General features: G+C 38.2%; 1 protein-coding gene across 1 annotated transcript in view; it reads left to right on the top strand.

The window, feature by feature from the left end:
- The window catches only part of Ank2 (ankyrin 2), a 207,906-nt gene that overhangs the window by 145,075 nt on the left and 47,448 nt on the right, over positions 1 to 15,383 (top strand). Inside the window, exons 26-31 of the mRNA XM_090356669.1 lie at positions 1,970 to 2,005; positions 8,029 to 8,253; positions 10,047 to 10,145; positions 11,159 to 11,313; positions 13,808 to 14,019; positions 15,027 to 15,231. Of these exons, the coding sequence (XP_090212795.1) occupies positions 1,970 to 2,005; positions 8,029 to 8,253; positions 10,047 to 10,145; positions 11,159 to 11,313; positions 13,808 to 14,019; positions 15,027 to 15,231 (932 nt within the window). The remainder of the gene's footprint in view (positions 1 to 1,969; positions 2,006 to 8,028; positions 8,254 to 10,046; positions 10,146 to 11,158; positions 11,314 to 13,807; positions 14,020 to 15,026; positions 15,232 to 15,383) is intronic.

Here is a 15,383-nt window from a genome sequence, read left to right as displayed (position 1 = left end):
ATGCATTGTGAAAACTCAAAAAAACCCAATATAGTTCAATTATTAATTGTAATATCTGAGTTTTTACTTATGTAATTCGTCGTGTACTAGTATATGCTATAGTATTTTAACAACACAATGCTTCTAACTTGAGAAATTATCTGGAAATCTAAGTGCGATGGTATTTAGAAACTAACCTAACCTTACTGTATAGAAATCGCATTCCTCATACAATATGATGCAACAGAGATTTCTTGTAATTTTATTCATTACACATCAGATTCCTGAGTAGTAACTTTTTCAAGACTTTCCCTTTAATTAATTTGATGCATTCTTAAACCACTTCACATTGTCAAAATATAAGGAAAAAATAACTCTTTGATAAGCTTTACTATCGATAAACTTTTGCTAACCTTGACTACTATAAAATTAGATTTTCAAATGCTTTTGCCACTGACTACTTGATAGTGTTCTATTAAACTTAATAAAGTTACTTTAGGCTATTTAATGGTGCCTCTTCTACCAGAAAGAAGGACTGGTAATTTCATTTGGCCTCCATTCCATGTCTGCAAGAACTAAAGCTCATAGCTAGGAAAGAGTGAGTAACTGACTCAACAACTGTATGCCCACCAAATACAGCCAGGCTGGCTGAAGACTGAATAACGTTTTTTTTCTTCTTTATGGAGTTGCCATACTGGCTTCCCATGATTCTAATTATCAGCTATTCCTAGCAATATAAGTCATGATCATATAAATCTAAGCTAGGGAAAATTTGAATTTTCTATTCTGTTTCACTTCGTAAATACATAATTAATTATCTTAGTAATTCATTTTGCATTTTATATATTGCTAGTCTAAACTTCTTTACTTTTGTAGTGTTTTAATGACCACCAAGTGCCAGTGATTAAAAGTTAGCTCAAGGCATTGTGCTATAAAAACATTATGGTAATATAAATCCATAAAAAGGTGATTTTCTAAAACATGTTGAAGACAAGTTGTCTGTGAACCTCAGGCTACTCTAAAAATAGTTTACTTAAAAATGGGTTTGCTTAAGTACTTAAAGTTAATTTGTGTGCTCACATATTTAATAAAACACTGGGTGTTAAGATACCTACAGGAAAATTCTTTTGAATTTTTATACTTGTTGCTTTTTCCCCAAACTTTACTTTGATGAAGTAACAAAGCAAACTGTGTAGTAAGATTTGATTTCTGGTATGTTAAATACGAATACTTTTAAAAAAAAAATCAGTACTGAACCAGGACCCTCAGATCTCAACCTTCTAAGTAGTTAGGATTACAGGAGTGAACCACTGGCCTTCTGGCTTTATGAATCCTTTTGTCCATCATTCAATGTTGAGAACATGGGAAACCATATAGAAACTCATGGAGGGTTTTAAGCAAGAGCAGACTCATGGGTAGAAGAAGAAAAGGTAGGACCAGGAAAAAGACTATAATCCCTAATGCAAGAAGTGACATACTTAAATTTTAAAAAGTGATGAACATTACCTATTCTGATGTTTGTCATTAAATTCCATTAAATTGTGCCTTCTCTGTTTGCATTTCCTTTGTGATAGCAAAATGGGAATTACTTTTTTAAAGTATTAGAAGACCCAATGAAGAGCTTTTGAGTCAATTTGTTGAATCAGACTTGCTATTTTTCACTTCCACATCTCTTGGTGTTTAATAGCTCCGTGAACATAGATTTCATGAAATGTCTCCTCAAGATGATATTGAATAAGCCGACTAATCAGTAGCCAGTGATTTTACTACCCCAGTCTCCTAAACTAGAGAATCTGAGTCCTTAGACTTTGTTCATCTCTCAGCATTTGCATAGAACTGTATCTCATTTGTATTTCCATCTTTTTACCGATGAATACTGTGTTGGTATATGAATTATGTACCTTGGTTTGAAAGTCACTTCTGGTTTCATTCTTTATATTTTCACTTTCCTCCATTCTTTCTCTGTGCTAAAGTATCTATTCTGTTTCAGCCGTACCTCTCCATGTCTTGATCGTGACAACAGCAGGTGAACTGCATAATTCTCTCTCTGAACACGTTGCCCATTCCTTCCTCCTTTTGCCATTTCCTCCTGCCTATACCCTGCCTCAGGATGCTTTAGTGTGGAAGATACCTAGCCAAAGAGAATCAGAAAGTCACGTTCTAATTCTGAGCATGGCTCACTTTTCCTTTCTCTGGGAAGGGAAAGTGGACTTGTTTAATGGCAGTGAAAATGAGTTGGAGCTGGGTCAAAAATATTCTAATTTTCTTTTTTAAAGACTGCTGGTCTGAGTCATGATCTCCACATCTCAGGTTATTTTTGTTTGTTTTTATGGGGCAGAAAGGGGCTGGAAAAAATGGCTGCTAGAGCTTAAAATTTTGATTCCCCACAATTATGGCAATTTGTTCATTTATTTTCAAATTTTACCAAAGGTTATGATGTTATGTGGCACTTAGCCAGGGTGGTAGTTTTTTTTGTCATGTCATATTTTAGGGAAATTAAAGGCTGAAAGTTTATTAATAATGGCTTTCCTTGCTATTACTGCTTTAAGTGCAACCTTTTACATTTTTTTTGGAAATAGTGTTGTAAAATGACACGTTAACATTCTAAAAATAGCCATAGTCTTTTATTACTTAGAGAAAGCTATTTAAAAAAAATTCATCCACTGGCTAAAAGTATTTTAATTGTAGTCATATATTATAGACCACATCTTATCAATCTACAAATAAGGCAAATTTATATTTCCAATTTTTTAAACTTCTTGTGGCCACTCTTCTGCTTTTCCTCAAACACACGCCAAACATTACATTTTTGTGTACATCTACATTGATTTTGAATTATTTTGGCAATTGTAACAAATTCAAACCACATTTTTCAAATCTATTTTTATCAGGTTTTTCTTTTCCCTCTCTTTCTTTCTTTTTTAGTTTGTGGAGAGTTGGGAGGGGTGGAGAGGATGATGTGATTTTTTCCTCATAGACCATGAAAAATCGGAATGACTTGGTAGTCTCTTGCTATGTATTTGTGGATCACTGAAGCAGCCTGATAATCTTTATTCTTTTTTTCTTTTACTCCTGTAACTAACTGAATGCTGCAATCTTCTCCTTGTTTCTACTCCCCATGGCCCTGGATGAATTAAAAGTCACACTTAAATGTCAGTAACTTTTGGGGTAGAGGGTGCTGTTCTCTGAAGACTGAGCCCATGTTTTCTGCTGCCACCTCTGAAGCATGAACTTGTTTAGCTAATCAAGCTGTGTGTCTGTAGGCAAGTCATCTGCATAATAAGAAGACATATTGCGATTGCTTTTATTCTTTTTAAATTGTGATTACCTTGTATTTCACAATTTAGAAAATGTCCCTATATTTTTTCGTACTATGCATGATTGCAGAATTTCATTTGGAAAGTTAGATGTGCAATTATAGCCAGGCAACTTGATAGTTTTTTTTTTCTTTCTTACTTCTTTTTTTCCCCCTGAATAATCTTAAGTTGATGTTGAATACAATAAATAAGCACGTTTCCAGCAAAATACTATTTTAACCATCAAGCAAAAAAATGATGCATATTTCTTAAAGACTTTATTTCCTGATGTGCAATTTTTCCAAAGCATCTGAAATGGACAACTTATTTTTAGTTAAGAGTTTGTAACCTAGTTAGCACAACTATATGCATAGCATTTTTAATACCAGGAGGAAACTTAGGAGTTGGTATGTCAGTCTCTTATGGATGAAAAAGCAAAATTTGGTTGTTATAAAACTCAAGGCAGGTAAGACCTGGAAAAGACTAGTAAAAACTAGTAAACAGATGGAATGATTAATATATATATGTACATATAAATTATGCACACACACACACTGGAACATGATAAATTATATAAGACTCTAAACATTCATACACACACATGTTTTCTTCTGCTCCATGATAATAGTACTTTTTTCATATATATTATTGTAATTATAGAAGGGTTACATTATATTCACCAGATAGAAGGTGCATTACTTCACAAGCATTGATACCCTTTCTCATGTCTTGGTTCCCATTTCCCTTCCCCCACCTTGCCCCTCATCTTGTTTTTTCCCCTTCCCTATCCAATTTCAAATAACCAAATAAACATATATACAATATATCAGCTAACAAGGTAAAATACTGTTAACAATATGAGATAACCATGGGAGATAATAGTACTTTTATGTCTTATTTAAATAGCAAATTGATGTTGTATTGTCATACTGAACGGTGCACAAATTTGAATATATTGAAGGATTTCAGTAAGTGTTGGTTTCCCTAGTTTTAGGTAGCATGTTTCAAGTGTTTTAATTTGTTAGGTATTCTAAATATATAAATCCCTGGAGGAACAAGCATTTATTGAATCCCATTTGCTTTATCCACACATAACTTAATTCCTATCATGACCTTACAATTAGCCTTCTCCACAGGAGGGGCTTCAGTCTTACACCTGGGGATTCACATCAAGGTTTTAATTCAATTCACACACCATTTCCTTTATCGTGCTATATTCCATACTCTTCCATTTTTTTCATCTCTAAATGATTTCGGGCAGGCTCACACTCTCCCACCTTTATTTGTGCTCATCCTGGGACTGGAACTCAGGATCTAGGTGCTGTCCCTGAGCTTTTACCTTTTGTTTTTTTTTTTGTACAAGGTTAGTACTCTTCCACTTGAGCCACAGTGCCACTTCTGGTTTTCTGGTAGTTCACTGGAGGTAAGGGTTTCAGGGACTTTCCTGGCTTGCTTCACACCCCAGATCTCAGCCTCCTGCGTAGCTGGGATACCAGGTGTGAGCTGCTAGTACCATTTTAAATATCCTTCACACATAAGAAAATTACATTTATTCAATCAACTCCAGTATGTGAAGGAATTAGTGAGTCATGACTCACAGCTCCAAATCTTTCTCTTCTTCCTGAGTTCCACATGGAAAAGCAGCTCTTGGAATTTGCTTTCTTTGTCATTACTTTGTATGGCCAGAATAGACATTCCCAATTTCTAATACTTGTCCAAGTGGCATCTTTTCATATTCTACTTTTGAAGAAAATGACCAAATAATACTCACTGTATCCTGGGAACTACTGAAGTCAAATAATTTACATATGGACCTCTCTACCTATAGACTTGATTGGCAGCTAGAGATAAAATTCAGTCACTATTTCCTCCCATTCTTTCTTAAAGGGTAAATTCCTTTAGTACACAGTCCCATACATTCCACATTTTACTGTTCGTTTAAAATATTTTCTGGCTGGATTTTTATTCATTTTGATTGCTTCTACTTAGTTCATCCATGCCGTTCTGTCTTTTTGTTTTTCTTGACATCTTTTCCTTTTACTTCTTTCTCCCTCTTCTCTTTCTCTAAAGAAAATTTCCTCATTTGGGTGTGTTATTTTCTGTTAATTCAGGTCACTTGTCTATTTAATTAAAACACTAAGGTTTATACTACAAACTTGATTTTCCCCCCTATAAGGCATATTGGCATTTAATTATTCTGGTTCACTTGCATATGATGCAATACATAAACACTGTTTTCCTGGCCTAGAATGATACAAAGAAAATTACAGGCAAATTTAACTCCTCACAGCTTAATTCTGTAAGTGCTTATATTTTGATTTTTTTCATCAGCCAATCTTCAAGATACTTTGTTCCAATCTTCTTTTGGTTAGGATCAAACCCTTGGTTTTGCTTACTTCTACTTCCCCCTCCACAAGTCCTCTATTAAATATATCAATGACAGAATCTCAGAGATGTAATCTGAGGTATATCCACCTGGTTAGATTCAAGCCCATGGATACTGGAAACTCGTTCTGTAGATAGTGAACCTACTTATTCTCGGTTAGGTGGAACATTGATATGGTAGAGGTCATATGCCATTACTGGAATTCACATAGTGGAATTGTAGTAGCACATAAGATGAGTGTGGAATTATTTTAAGTGTGTTAAAAGTGACAGAGGCTACACAGGAATGACATCAGTAAGGCAGGTGTATTCAAATTCTAGCCTCAATCTCTATTGTTTGCCCATGGATATAGAAATCAAGCAATTCAAAAGACTCCAAGGATTTATCATTCTTAATTATCAATGGACCAGAAATATTGCAGGAATGGAAAAGCATTGCTGGTTGAAGTTTAAGCTTATTTCCCCCTACTTTTAAATAAAAATGAATGCTAATTCAATGATACAAATGAAATCTTCATACCCACCTAGAAGCATTCCAGTTCTTTTACTCTTGAGAACAACTGTGCATTTGGAAGTTGAATATAATTTTTAAAAATTATTAATAAAGTCTAGTAATAAGAAAAATGTCAACAGTTATCTCCTTTCTTTTTAAAATTTTTTTTTCAATACTAGGAATTGAAAACTAAGGCATTGCACAAGCTAGCCAAGTGCTCTACTACTTGAGCTATCCATCCCCCACCCATCTCTCGTGGTATTTTAATACAGATCAAGCAGTGTCCGCACTTCCATCTGGACTGTTGACTGCACTTCTGGACCTAGTTCCTGTCCTGAAGCTCAGAGGCTGGGGATGAGTGGGAGATCTTGCCTGGCTCTGCATGCCTTGGACTGCAGCTCTTCTTGTGCTCTCAGCCTGCATGTCGTGCTTCAGATGGGCACTTTGGGTTCTTCTGCACTCATTTTTAAATTACTAGCAACTGGATTTCTGTCTAATGGCATGCTTAATGAATTTTGTGTTCTGCTGTGAAGAATATGCTAAAGATATTTTTCCTCACTTGTCTAAGAATAACATAAATGTACTGTGTTTCTACCCTATAACTTACTTGATGCAAAACAACAAACAAAACCTTTTCAAGTGTTCTCCATGTTGTCATGGAAGCAGTATCTAGGTGTTAAATTGGGTTCTGTCGCTCATTCTTATAAATAGACCCACAAAACACCTATATGTTGCTTTTATTTTTCTTGTTGTTCTGGTGTAGAGATCTTGCAAATGCAGTGAAACTGTGGGAGACATTAATGTTATTGTGGAACAGTCTTCACACTCTGTGTGTCTGTGTATGTGTGCACAATAACTAAGTTATTGTGCTGTTTCATTTTTTGATCCTTGACAAACTGAGTGCCAGAGAAGGTTAGAATTCATAAAGTGAAAAGACTTCAAGCTCAGTTTAGATCATTCCAAAGGAAATAACTTATAAATCCAGAAAATTTCTCTCAGTGCACTTGAAATAAATAAGATCAAAGTTAACAGGTGCAATTATATTACCAAGATAGGATTTTCAGTTGGTTATACACTGGGGAGAAAATACTAAGAGACAAACATCCTCTACTAGCATGAGATCAGATTTTCCCGCCCCATACTTCAAAACAGAGCAAAGAAGATATGAATAGTCTGTGATAACACCCCCTCTCTTTCAACTAAAATGGCATGGCAGAGGAATCCTAGCTTAAAAAGTGAACATGTTCTTATAAATAGCAAATGACTTGTATTCCCACCATTGAACTATTTGTCAGGAAACAACCAGTTCAATATCCTTTTGAATAAGGTGATGGTGGAGCAGGATATATTGGCATGGATGGAAGGAAGTATTTTAAACTTTTTAAAGTCAAATGGAGTTGTACTACAGTGGGCTAGACAATGTATAGTTCTGAGAAGCCAAGTTAATTAATTTAGAAAGATGGCTAAGTAGTCTTTCCCCTTGGACCTGTGCTTCCATTATTTCAATGTGAGGATTATTTGGGACATAGAGATGAGTAACCAGAAGACTTTGTGTTGATAACCAAAGGAAATTTGTCAGTGAGCTTCATATAATTCCATTCCAGTTTCTTTAAAAATATACCTGACTGATTTTGAACTTTACAGTTAATGCTCAACATTATTGACAAAGATAAAAAAAAATCTTCTTTCATAAGGATACTTGATCAAAACAATATGGCTAACAAAAAAATGAAAACAAATGTTTTGCCACCATGCCCTTCAATTAAAAAGAAATATTTGAGGACAGAACATTACAGGAAAAAAAAGTTAAATTCACAAAGCTTGTTTTTTTTTGGCTATTTCAACACATACCTCATCTCTTCCTTTCCTTTTTAGTTTCCTGGTTAGTTTTATGGTGGATGCCCGCGGGGGTGCCATGAGAGGATGCAGACATAATGGGCTCCGAATCATTATCCCACCCCGGAAATGCACAGCTCCAACCAGAGTCACCTGCCGGCTAGTCAAACGCCATAGACTGGCAACAATGCCTCCGATGGTGGAAGGAGAAGGTCTAGCCAGTCGTCTGATTGAAGTTGGACCCTCTGGTGCTCAGTTCCTTGGGTAAGGGTTTCCACTAAGCCTCCTACTTAACCACCAGTGAACTTGTGTCCTCCAATGAGATCTCTAAACATGGACTGCCACAGGTACGTCAATGCTGATGGGAGAGAAGGCTAGTGCCTATGAGATTTCTAAGAAGCTCAAGTAAGATCTAACTCCACCCATATGCCTCTTTCTTTAAGGCAGGAAAGAGTTTAACATTCAAGTTTATTCTTATTTTCTCTCTCTCTCTCTCTCTTTGGATGTGTTAGTAGCCTTTGGGCTTCCAACTTGATAGTATAAAAAGAAATTTGAGTCTCAGTGAGACTCAATGAGTGGCAAAGTACAAAGGAAAAAGAAAAAGAAAACCAGCACTAGTAGTTCACACCTGAAAATCCTAGCTACTCAGAAGGCTGAGATCTGAGGATCTTTGTTTGAAGCCAGCTCAGCCAGAAAAGTCTGGGAGACTCTTATTTCCAACAAACTATTCAGGAAAAAAACTATTCAGTGCTGGAAGTGGCACTGTGGCTCAAGAGGTAGAGATCTAGTCTTGAGCACACAGAGGCTCAGGGACAATACCTAGGCCCTGAGTTCCAGGCCTAGGACCAGCAAAAAAGAATAACTGCTCTATCCCAAGCCCCAAATCAAATCTTTACATAGTTACAAAACAGTATCACTCCCTTTATTTTGAAGAGCAGTTCTGCGTTTTAGAGACTATGGAGAGATTTAGTTTGTGTGATTTTGCCCCCCTTTCTGTTATCAAAATTGCTACATTGAGCTTGAAAAAGATCCTGGCTATCTCGTTGGCCTCAGTTGGCTTTGAGAAGTAAACATCAATGTTCCCTTTCGCCATGCTCTTTTTTTGTTCTTTCGGCAATTTTGAGCAGCTTTATTTTCTCTTCCGTTTGTTGGCTGTTTTTATGAAATGGCGTCTCACTGTCAAGAAATGAATAATAACTGTTAGAATAAAAATCAACACAAGGAGGAAGTTTTGGAGAGGGACATGTTTCAAATTAATTTGAAACCAATCAATTGTATTTAAGTCTGTCACCTCAAGTCTCCGTGATGGAAAGAACTAGATGAAATCTTGTCTGTTGTCATTGTCTCACAGGAAACAGAATTTCTCACTTTAGAACTTGGGAGATGTTCTAAAGGCTGTAATTTGGGGCAAATCATTCATCAGTTGTCCCAAATGACTCTCCTACCTGCAAAAAGGTGTGCCAATATTTGCCAACCTCTCGAGCCTTCTTATCAAGCAGATCGGTGCTTTAGGAGCCTGTGAAGTTTCGGGGTTCCCTGGAAAATATCGTTAAGGTTGAGGAGATCCTTGATAATTCTTTTCATTTTCTAACTTCGGACTTTTTTTGCCCTCATGCTCAGGTAGCTATAGGGCCTTTAAGAAAATAAATTTTCACGTCTGTTGGGAAATATTCAGAAAACATCTGGACTCTGGACAGAGCAGATTTTTTTCTTATATTCCCAACCATTTTGTGGAGCATTTTTTTCCTCCTCCTCCTTCTTCTTCTTCATCTTCTCTTTTTTGATGTTGTTGTTGTTGGCTAAAGCCCTGGCAGTGAATCTAAATAGGGACTTATCTGACAGTCCAGAGCTCTCCTGGCCAAAGACTCAACTCCATGGTCCACTCGGGGTTTCTGTTGCTTGCCCTTTGTGGACCAATGGAGAGGGCAGAACCATGCACAGGGTGACGCCCAAGTGTGCCCTGTGCTGCAGCTGGTGATGCCGGGGTTCTGTGGACGACGACACCTGAAGCTCAACCTATGTTCTTTCTTTCACTGCTGCTTTGGATGTACTCTCAGTAAACTTCACCTGCCAACGGCTCCTCCCCCACTTAATGAGGGAGAGAGTTTGGTCAGCCGCATCCTTCAGCTGGGGCCTCCTGGAACCAAATTCCTTGGGTAGGAGTGACTTAAAACAAATTGATGGCTGCTGGGCCTCTCCCCTCCCCCCATTCTTCTCCTCCTTCTGCAATATGATTTCTCTTTTTGTCATTGTGCCCATGACATGTCCCTCTCTCTATGATTTGAATTCTGTATAATCTATCTCGAGTGGACCATTTCTGACCCTTGTGGTATGTGACTTTTATTTTCTTGAGTGATGTTTCTATATCTTTCCCCTTGAAGTGCTGTGATCTTCATTTTCGTTCAAGCATGAGGTCTGCCTAGCTGTATTCTGTGCTAGTTCCAATGTGATTATGCTGATGAGTTTGGAGTCTGTATCAAAGCAACCTGGACTCAGAAACAATTAAAAGCCTTGAAAGCCCCTCTCGATTTTTTTTGAGGATGAATGAGCTATTAAAAAATTATAGGATGGTGCATGTTCTGAATCCTGAACATAATAGGCATTGGACACATTTCTGACAAGACCTATTGTGTGTGTACACATGCCTATTGTTTCCTTGAATGAAGACAATATATGTAAAACCATAAGTGCATGGCTCATTAGCACACGTAGTTTACCTTTTTGACATGTCATTTACAATACATCGACTTTTTCAATGTATGAGCCATTTCTCCTCTCGTAAACCATTTTGTCATTTTTTTTTTTGCACTTTGTAGAGAGATGTTTCAAGAGATTGGCATATGTCCTAGATTATGCATGTACATTTCTTTTGGTTAAATGTGTTCTACCTACATTGATCAAAGGAGAAGTTCCAGAATGCCACATGCACACACAGGGAAATGTCATTTGGCTTAGAGTAGCAGCATGTACCTAAAGGACTGGTGACCCTGACATGGAGAGCTACTGCACTACCCTCTGCTAATCACCAGGCTATGGAGGACAGCTGCTATGTCCCTGTCCCCCAGAATGAGCAGAATTCCAGGTCACTTTGCAACAGACAGGGTCAAGGTGCGTGTCTTACTGTGGCTTAGCTCCTGTCCACACTCAGCGCTCTGCGTTGTTATGTCAGGCCTGTGATCGTGGAGATCCCACACTTCGCCGCCCTTCGAGGGAAGGAGAGGGAACTCGTGGTCCTGCGCAGCGAGAATGGGGACAACTGGAAAGAGCATTTCTGTGACTACACTGAAGACGAGCTGAATGAAATTCTTAATGGCATGGATGAAGGTACCTGTGGCTGAGGATTTTAAAAGATGCATAAAAACTATGTGTTTCTTCCTTATAATCTAAGGGTGTGTGTGTGTGTGTGTGTGTGTGTGTGTGTGTGTGTGTGTGCGTGTCTTCTTTGTTTGACTATAGTGGGATCCTTGTTCTGATGTGATGTGTTGGAACATGTGGAATTATTACCTAATCTTGCATCTGTTATAGTCAAGGAAAATGAAATTCCATAAGATGGATAATGCCTCTTCTGGTAAAAAGATAGAGAAGGCTTCCATATTTCGTAAAAACTTCTTGGAATCTTAAACTAGAGAGAATGGATTTTCTTTTAGCAAATTGGATGATACTGGATAATAGAATATGACTTTTAAAAATACTAGATTTGAGGGGCCGGGAGTTTGGCTTAGTGGTAGAGTGCTTGTATAATATGCACACAGACCCCCGGGTTCAATTCCTTGCAACCACATACATAGAAAAAAGCTGGAAGTGGTGCTGTGGCTCAAGTGGTAGAGCATTAGCCTTGAGAAAGCCCAAGGACAGTGCTCAGTCCCTGAGTTCAAGCCAGCACTGACAAGACATGAGAAAGGTTATCAATGTATGTGAAGTAATGCACCTTCTATCTGGCAAATATAATGCAATGCTTCTATTAATTACAATAAAAAATATATGAAAAAATTACTAGATTTGAAGCTGGGACATGATAGTCTATACCTGTGATCCTAGCTGATCAGGAGGTTAGGATCTGGCCATCATGGTTTAGAGCCACCCTGTGTAGGAAAATCCATGAAACACTCCTCTCCAGTTAACCACCAAAACCTAGAAACGGAGCTGTGGCACAAGGGGTAGAGTACCAGGAGTGAAAATGCTAAAACATGTTCTGATTTCAAGTCCCAGTGTTAGAACAAAACAAAATACAAATGTCAGGTAGAAAAATTTAAGTGTCCTGATTTCAAATTCTAGTATGAAACAAAATGAAATGAAATTTTCATTTCATTTTGTTTCATACTAGAATTTGAAATCAGGACACTTAAATTTTTCTACCTGACATTTGTATTTTGTTTTGTTCTAACACTGGGACTTTGAAATCAGAACATGTTTTAGCATTTTCACTCCCTGGTACTCTACCCCCTTGTGCCACAGCTCCGTCTTCTAGGTTTTGGTGGTTAACCTGGAGAGGAGTGTTTCATGGATTTTCCTCTACACAGGGTGGCTCCTAAACCATGATGGCCAGATCCTAACCCTCCTGATCAGCTAGGAACACAGGTATAGACTATCATGTCCCAGCTCTCAATCTAGTAATTTTTTCATATATTTTTTTATTGTAATTAATAGAAGCATTGCATTATATTTGCCAGATAGAAGGTGCATTACTCTTCACATACATTGATAACCCTTTCTCATGTCCTTGTCAGTGCTGGCTTGAACTCAGGGAACTGAGCACTGTCCTTGGGCTTTCTCAAGGCTAATGCTCTACCACTTGAGCCACAGCACCCACTTCCAGCTTTTTTCTATGTATGTGGTCTGCAAGGAATTGAACCCGGGGGTCTGTGTGCATATTATACAAGCACCTCTACCCACTAAGCCCAAACTCCCGGGCCCCTCAAATCTAGTATTTTTAAAAGTCATATTCTAATTATCCAGTATCATTCCAATTTGCCTAAAAGAAAATCCATTCTCTCTAGTTTAAGGTTTGTTTAGAAGTGGGAAAAATGTCAGATTTATGTATATTTATGTTTTTATGCTTATAAGAATGTGTTTTTGTTCCCATAAGCATGTTCCAACACTTGTATGAATTTCAGCCTTTAAGTATAAATAATCAGATGTTGGTCCAGTTGCCTTTTTCTATCAATGCCTTTATAATAACTTGTAAATTATTTCTAAAACAGAGCCCTTAAAATTAAGTAAACTATTTAGTTCAAATATTCTGTGGTTTCAACCAGTCTCTCTTTTTCGGTATTACCCAAACATCTACCCTAAAACAGTTTATATTTGATGCTAGGTGGTATATCCAACTGACAAGCACAGAAACAACCATCTCATCGGAGTAAGCATATAAACGAGTCACATTTTTATTCCCCTGAGAGTGCAAAAGGGCTAAATTATTTCTTAAAAGTACAAGAGTTGGTCTTGAGGTCACTTTGAAATTTATGCACAACTTGCTCTCATCACAGAATTCCAGCATTCGAGCAAGCTCATTTTCAATGCTGGTTTCTCACAAACTTCCTCAATTACAAAATAGGAAGGAGATCATCTCTTTCACAGTGTCCCTGAAAAGTGCCACTTTGACAAAGAAAAGGTGTCAGCTGAGCCCAGGACAGGCCATAAAAGATATCCATTTTACTTCTGGTGTTAAGATAACAAGCTTGCTTTGGCAATTTTTCCTAAGATTTCAAATACAAAAGGAGTCTTTCTTCTGTGCACTATTAACCGTGTCTGTGAGTTTGCAGGCTGCATTGCTAAAGGAAATGCTTGCCCGCTGAAGATGCGCCATTTCTTGTCTCAGTGCTGGATAGCCCCGAGGACCTGGAGAAGAAGCGCATCTGCCGCATCATCACCCGGGACTTTCCCCAGTACTTTGCTGTGGTGTCTCGAGTCAAGCAAGACAGCAACCTGATTGGGCCGGAGGGAGGCGTGCTCAGCAGCACGGTGGTACCCCAGGTACAGGCTGTGTTCCCCGAGGGCGCCCTCACCAAGCGCATCCGTGTAGGTCTCCAGGTAAGCCCGGGTAGAATGCAGGGCGTCCTCACAGGAAGATTTACCTGGGGCCCAGACCTTGGCCTAGGGGTAGAGTGCTTGCCTAGCATGCACAAAGACCCAGGTTCGATTCCTCAGTACCACATACATAGGAAAAGCTGAAAGTGGTGCTGTGGCTCAAAAGGTGGAGAGCTAGCCTAGAGAAAACCCAAAGACAGTGACCAGACCCTGGGTTCAAGCCCCAGGACTGATTTTTTTTTAATTTTTTTTTCCAATGAGGACAAAAATGCAATGTGAGAGAATTAGATGATTCCTGACTGAGCAAAAGTTGCCATGCGAGACCATAAGTCCTACAAAGTTGAATACGAGTGCCCAGGAAGAACAATTTATGTTTAGGTAAAGTAATATTCACGCTGAAACAAACTCGAAGACATGGACACCAAAGACTTCTTTTTTTTTTTTTTTTAAGTTTTTAGTTTTTGATGATTCTGTCTTGGTTGCCTTAGGCATGGTGTATTCACATGTATATCCTCAGGAGGGCGGGAGAGGGCACAGAATTGGAGGGGAAAGGGTGAAAAAGGGCAGCAGTGGAGCTCATTGGACAACGGTGAAAGCGAACTCTACAACTCATGAGCAGAGTCAGGAGAGAGGGATTGGGAGAGATGAGGGAACAGGATTGGGAGAGATGAGGGAACGGAAGACACTGTGAAAGAAAATGCACTCATTACTTGACTCATGTCATTGTCATCCTTCTGCATATCATCTCTATAATAACAATAAAGTAAACTAGTATTTTAAAGAAAGTTGTTCAAACAAACCACTTGGCGTTCAACATATTCATCAGAGTCCTTGCATCTCCTCGTCTATGCTGCTGTTTATCAAGGAAAATGAGAAATCATTTGAAAAGCAAACAGTTTTTCTGGCTGCCGGTATTTGAAGTCCACCAAGCTAACTGTGAGATGGGTAAGACATTTGACACTAGGGTAATAATACATCCTGTGGTTTAATGGTTTTCTTTACTTGGAAAGGCCCAGCCCATGCATAGTGAGCTTGTGAAGAAGATCTTAGGAAACAAAGCTACCTTCAGTCCCATTGTCACTTTGGAACCCAGAAGAAGAAAATTCCACAAGCCAATCACCATGACCATTCCAGTCCCCAAAGCTTCGAGTGATGTCATGTTGAACGGTTTTGGAGGAGATGCGCCAACCTTAAGATTGCTCTGCAGTATCACAGGTGAGTTGAAGCCACTATATATATTGGTCAACTTTTGTTATGAGATGCCTATTGGGTTACATACAACACATAGGGAAAGCACTTTTCATTAATTGGGGAAAATAAACAGTAAAAGGAAATATATATATCAAGTTATTAGCTACCTTTCTCAT

The sequence above is a fragment of the Megascapheus bottae genome, chromosome 23 (assembly GCF_031878675.1).
Source record: "Megascapheus bottae isolate mThoBot1 chromosome 23, mThoBot2.hap1, whole genome shotgun sequence".
Taxonomy (NCBI): Eukaryota; Metazoa; Chordata; class Mammalia; order Rodentia; family Geomyidae; genus Megascapheus; species Megascapheus bottae.
Note: the sequence above shows the minus strand (reverse complement) of the source record. Positions and strands in the feature narration are given on the sequence as shown.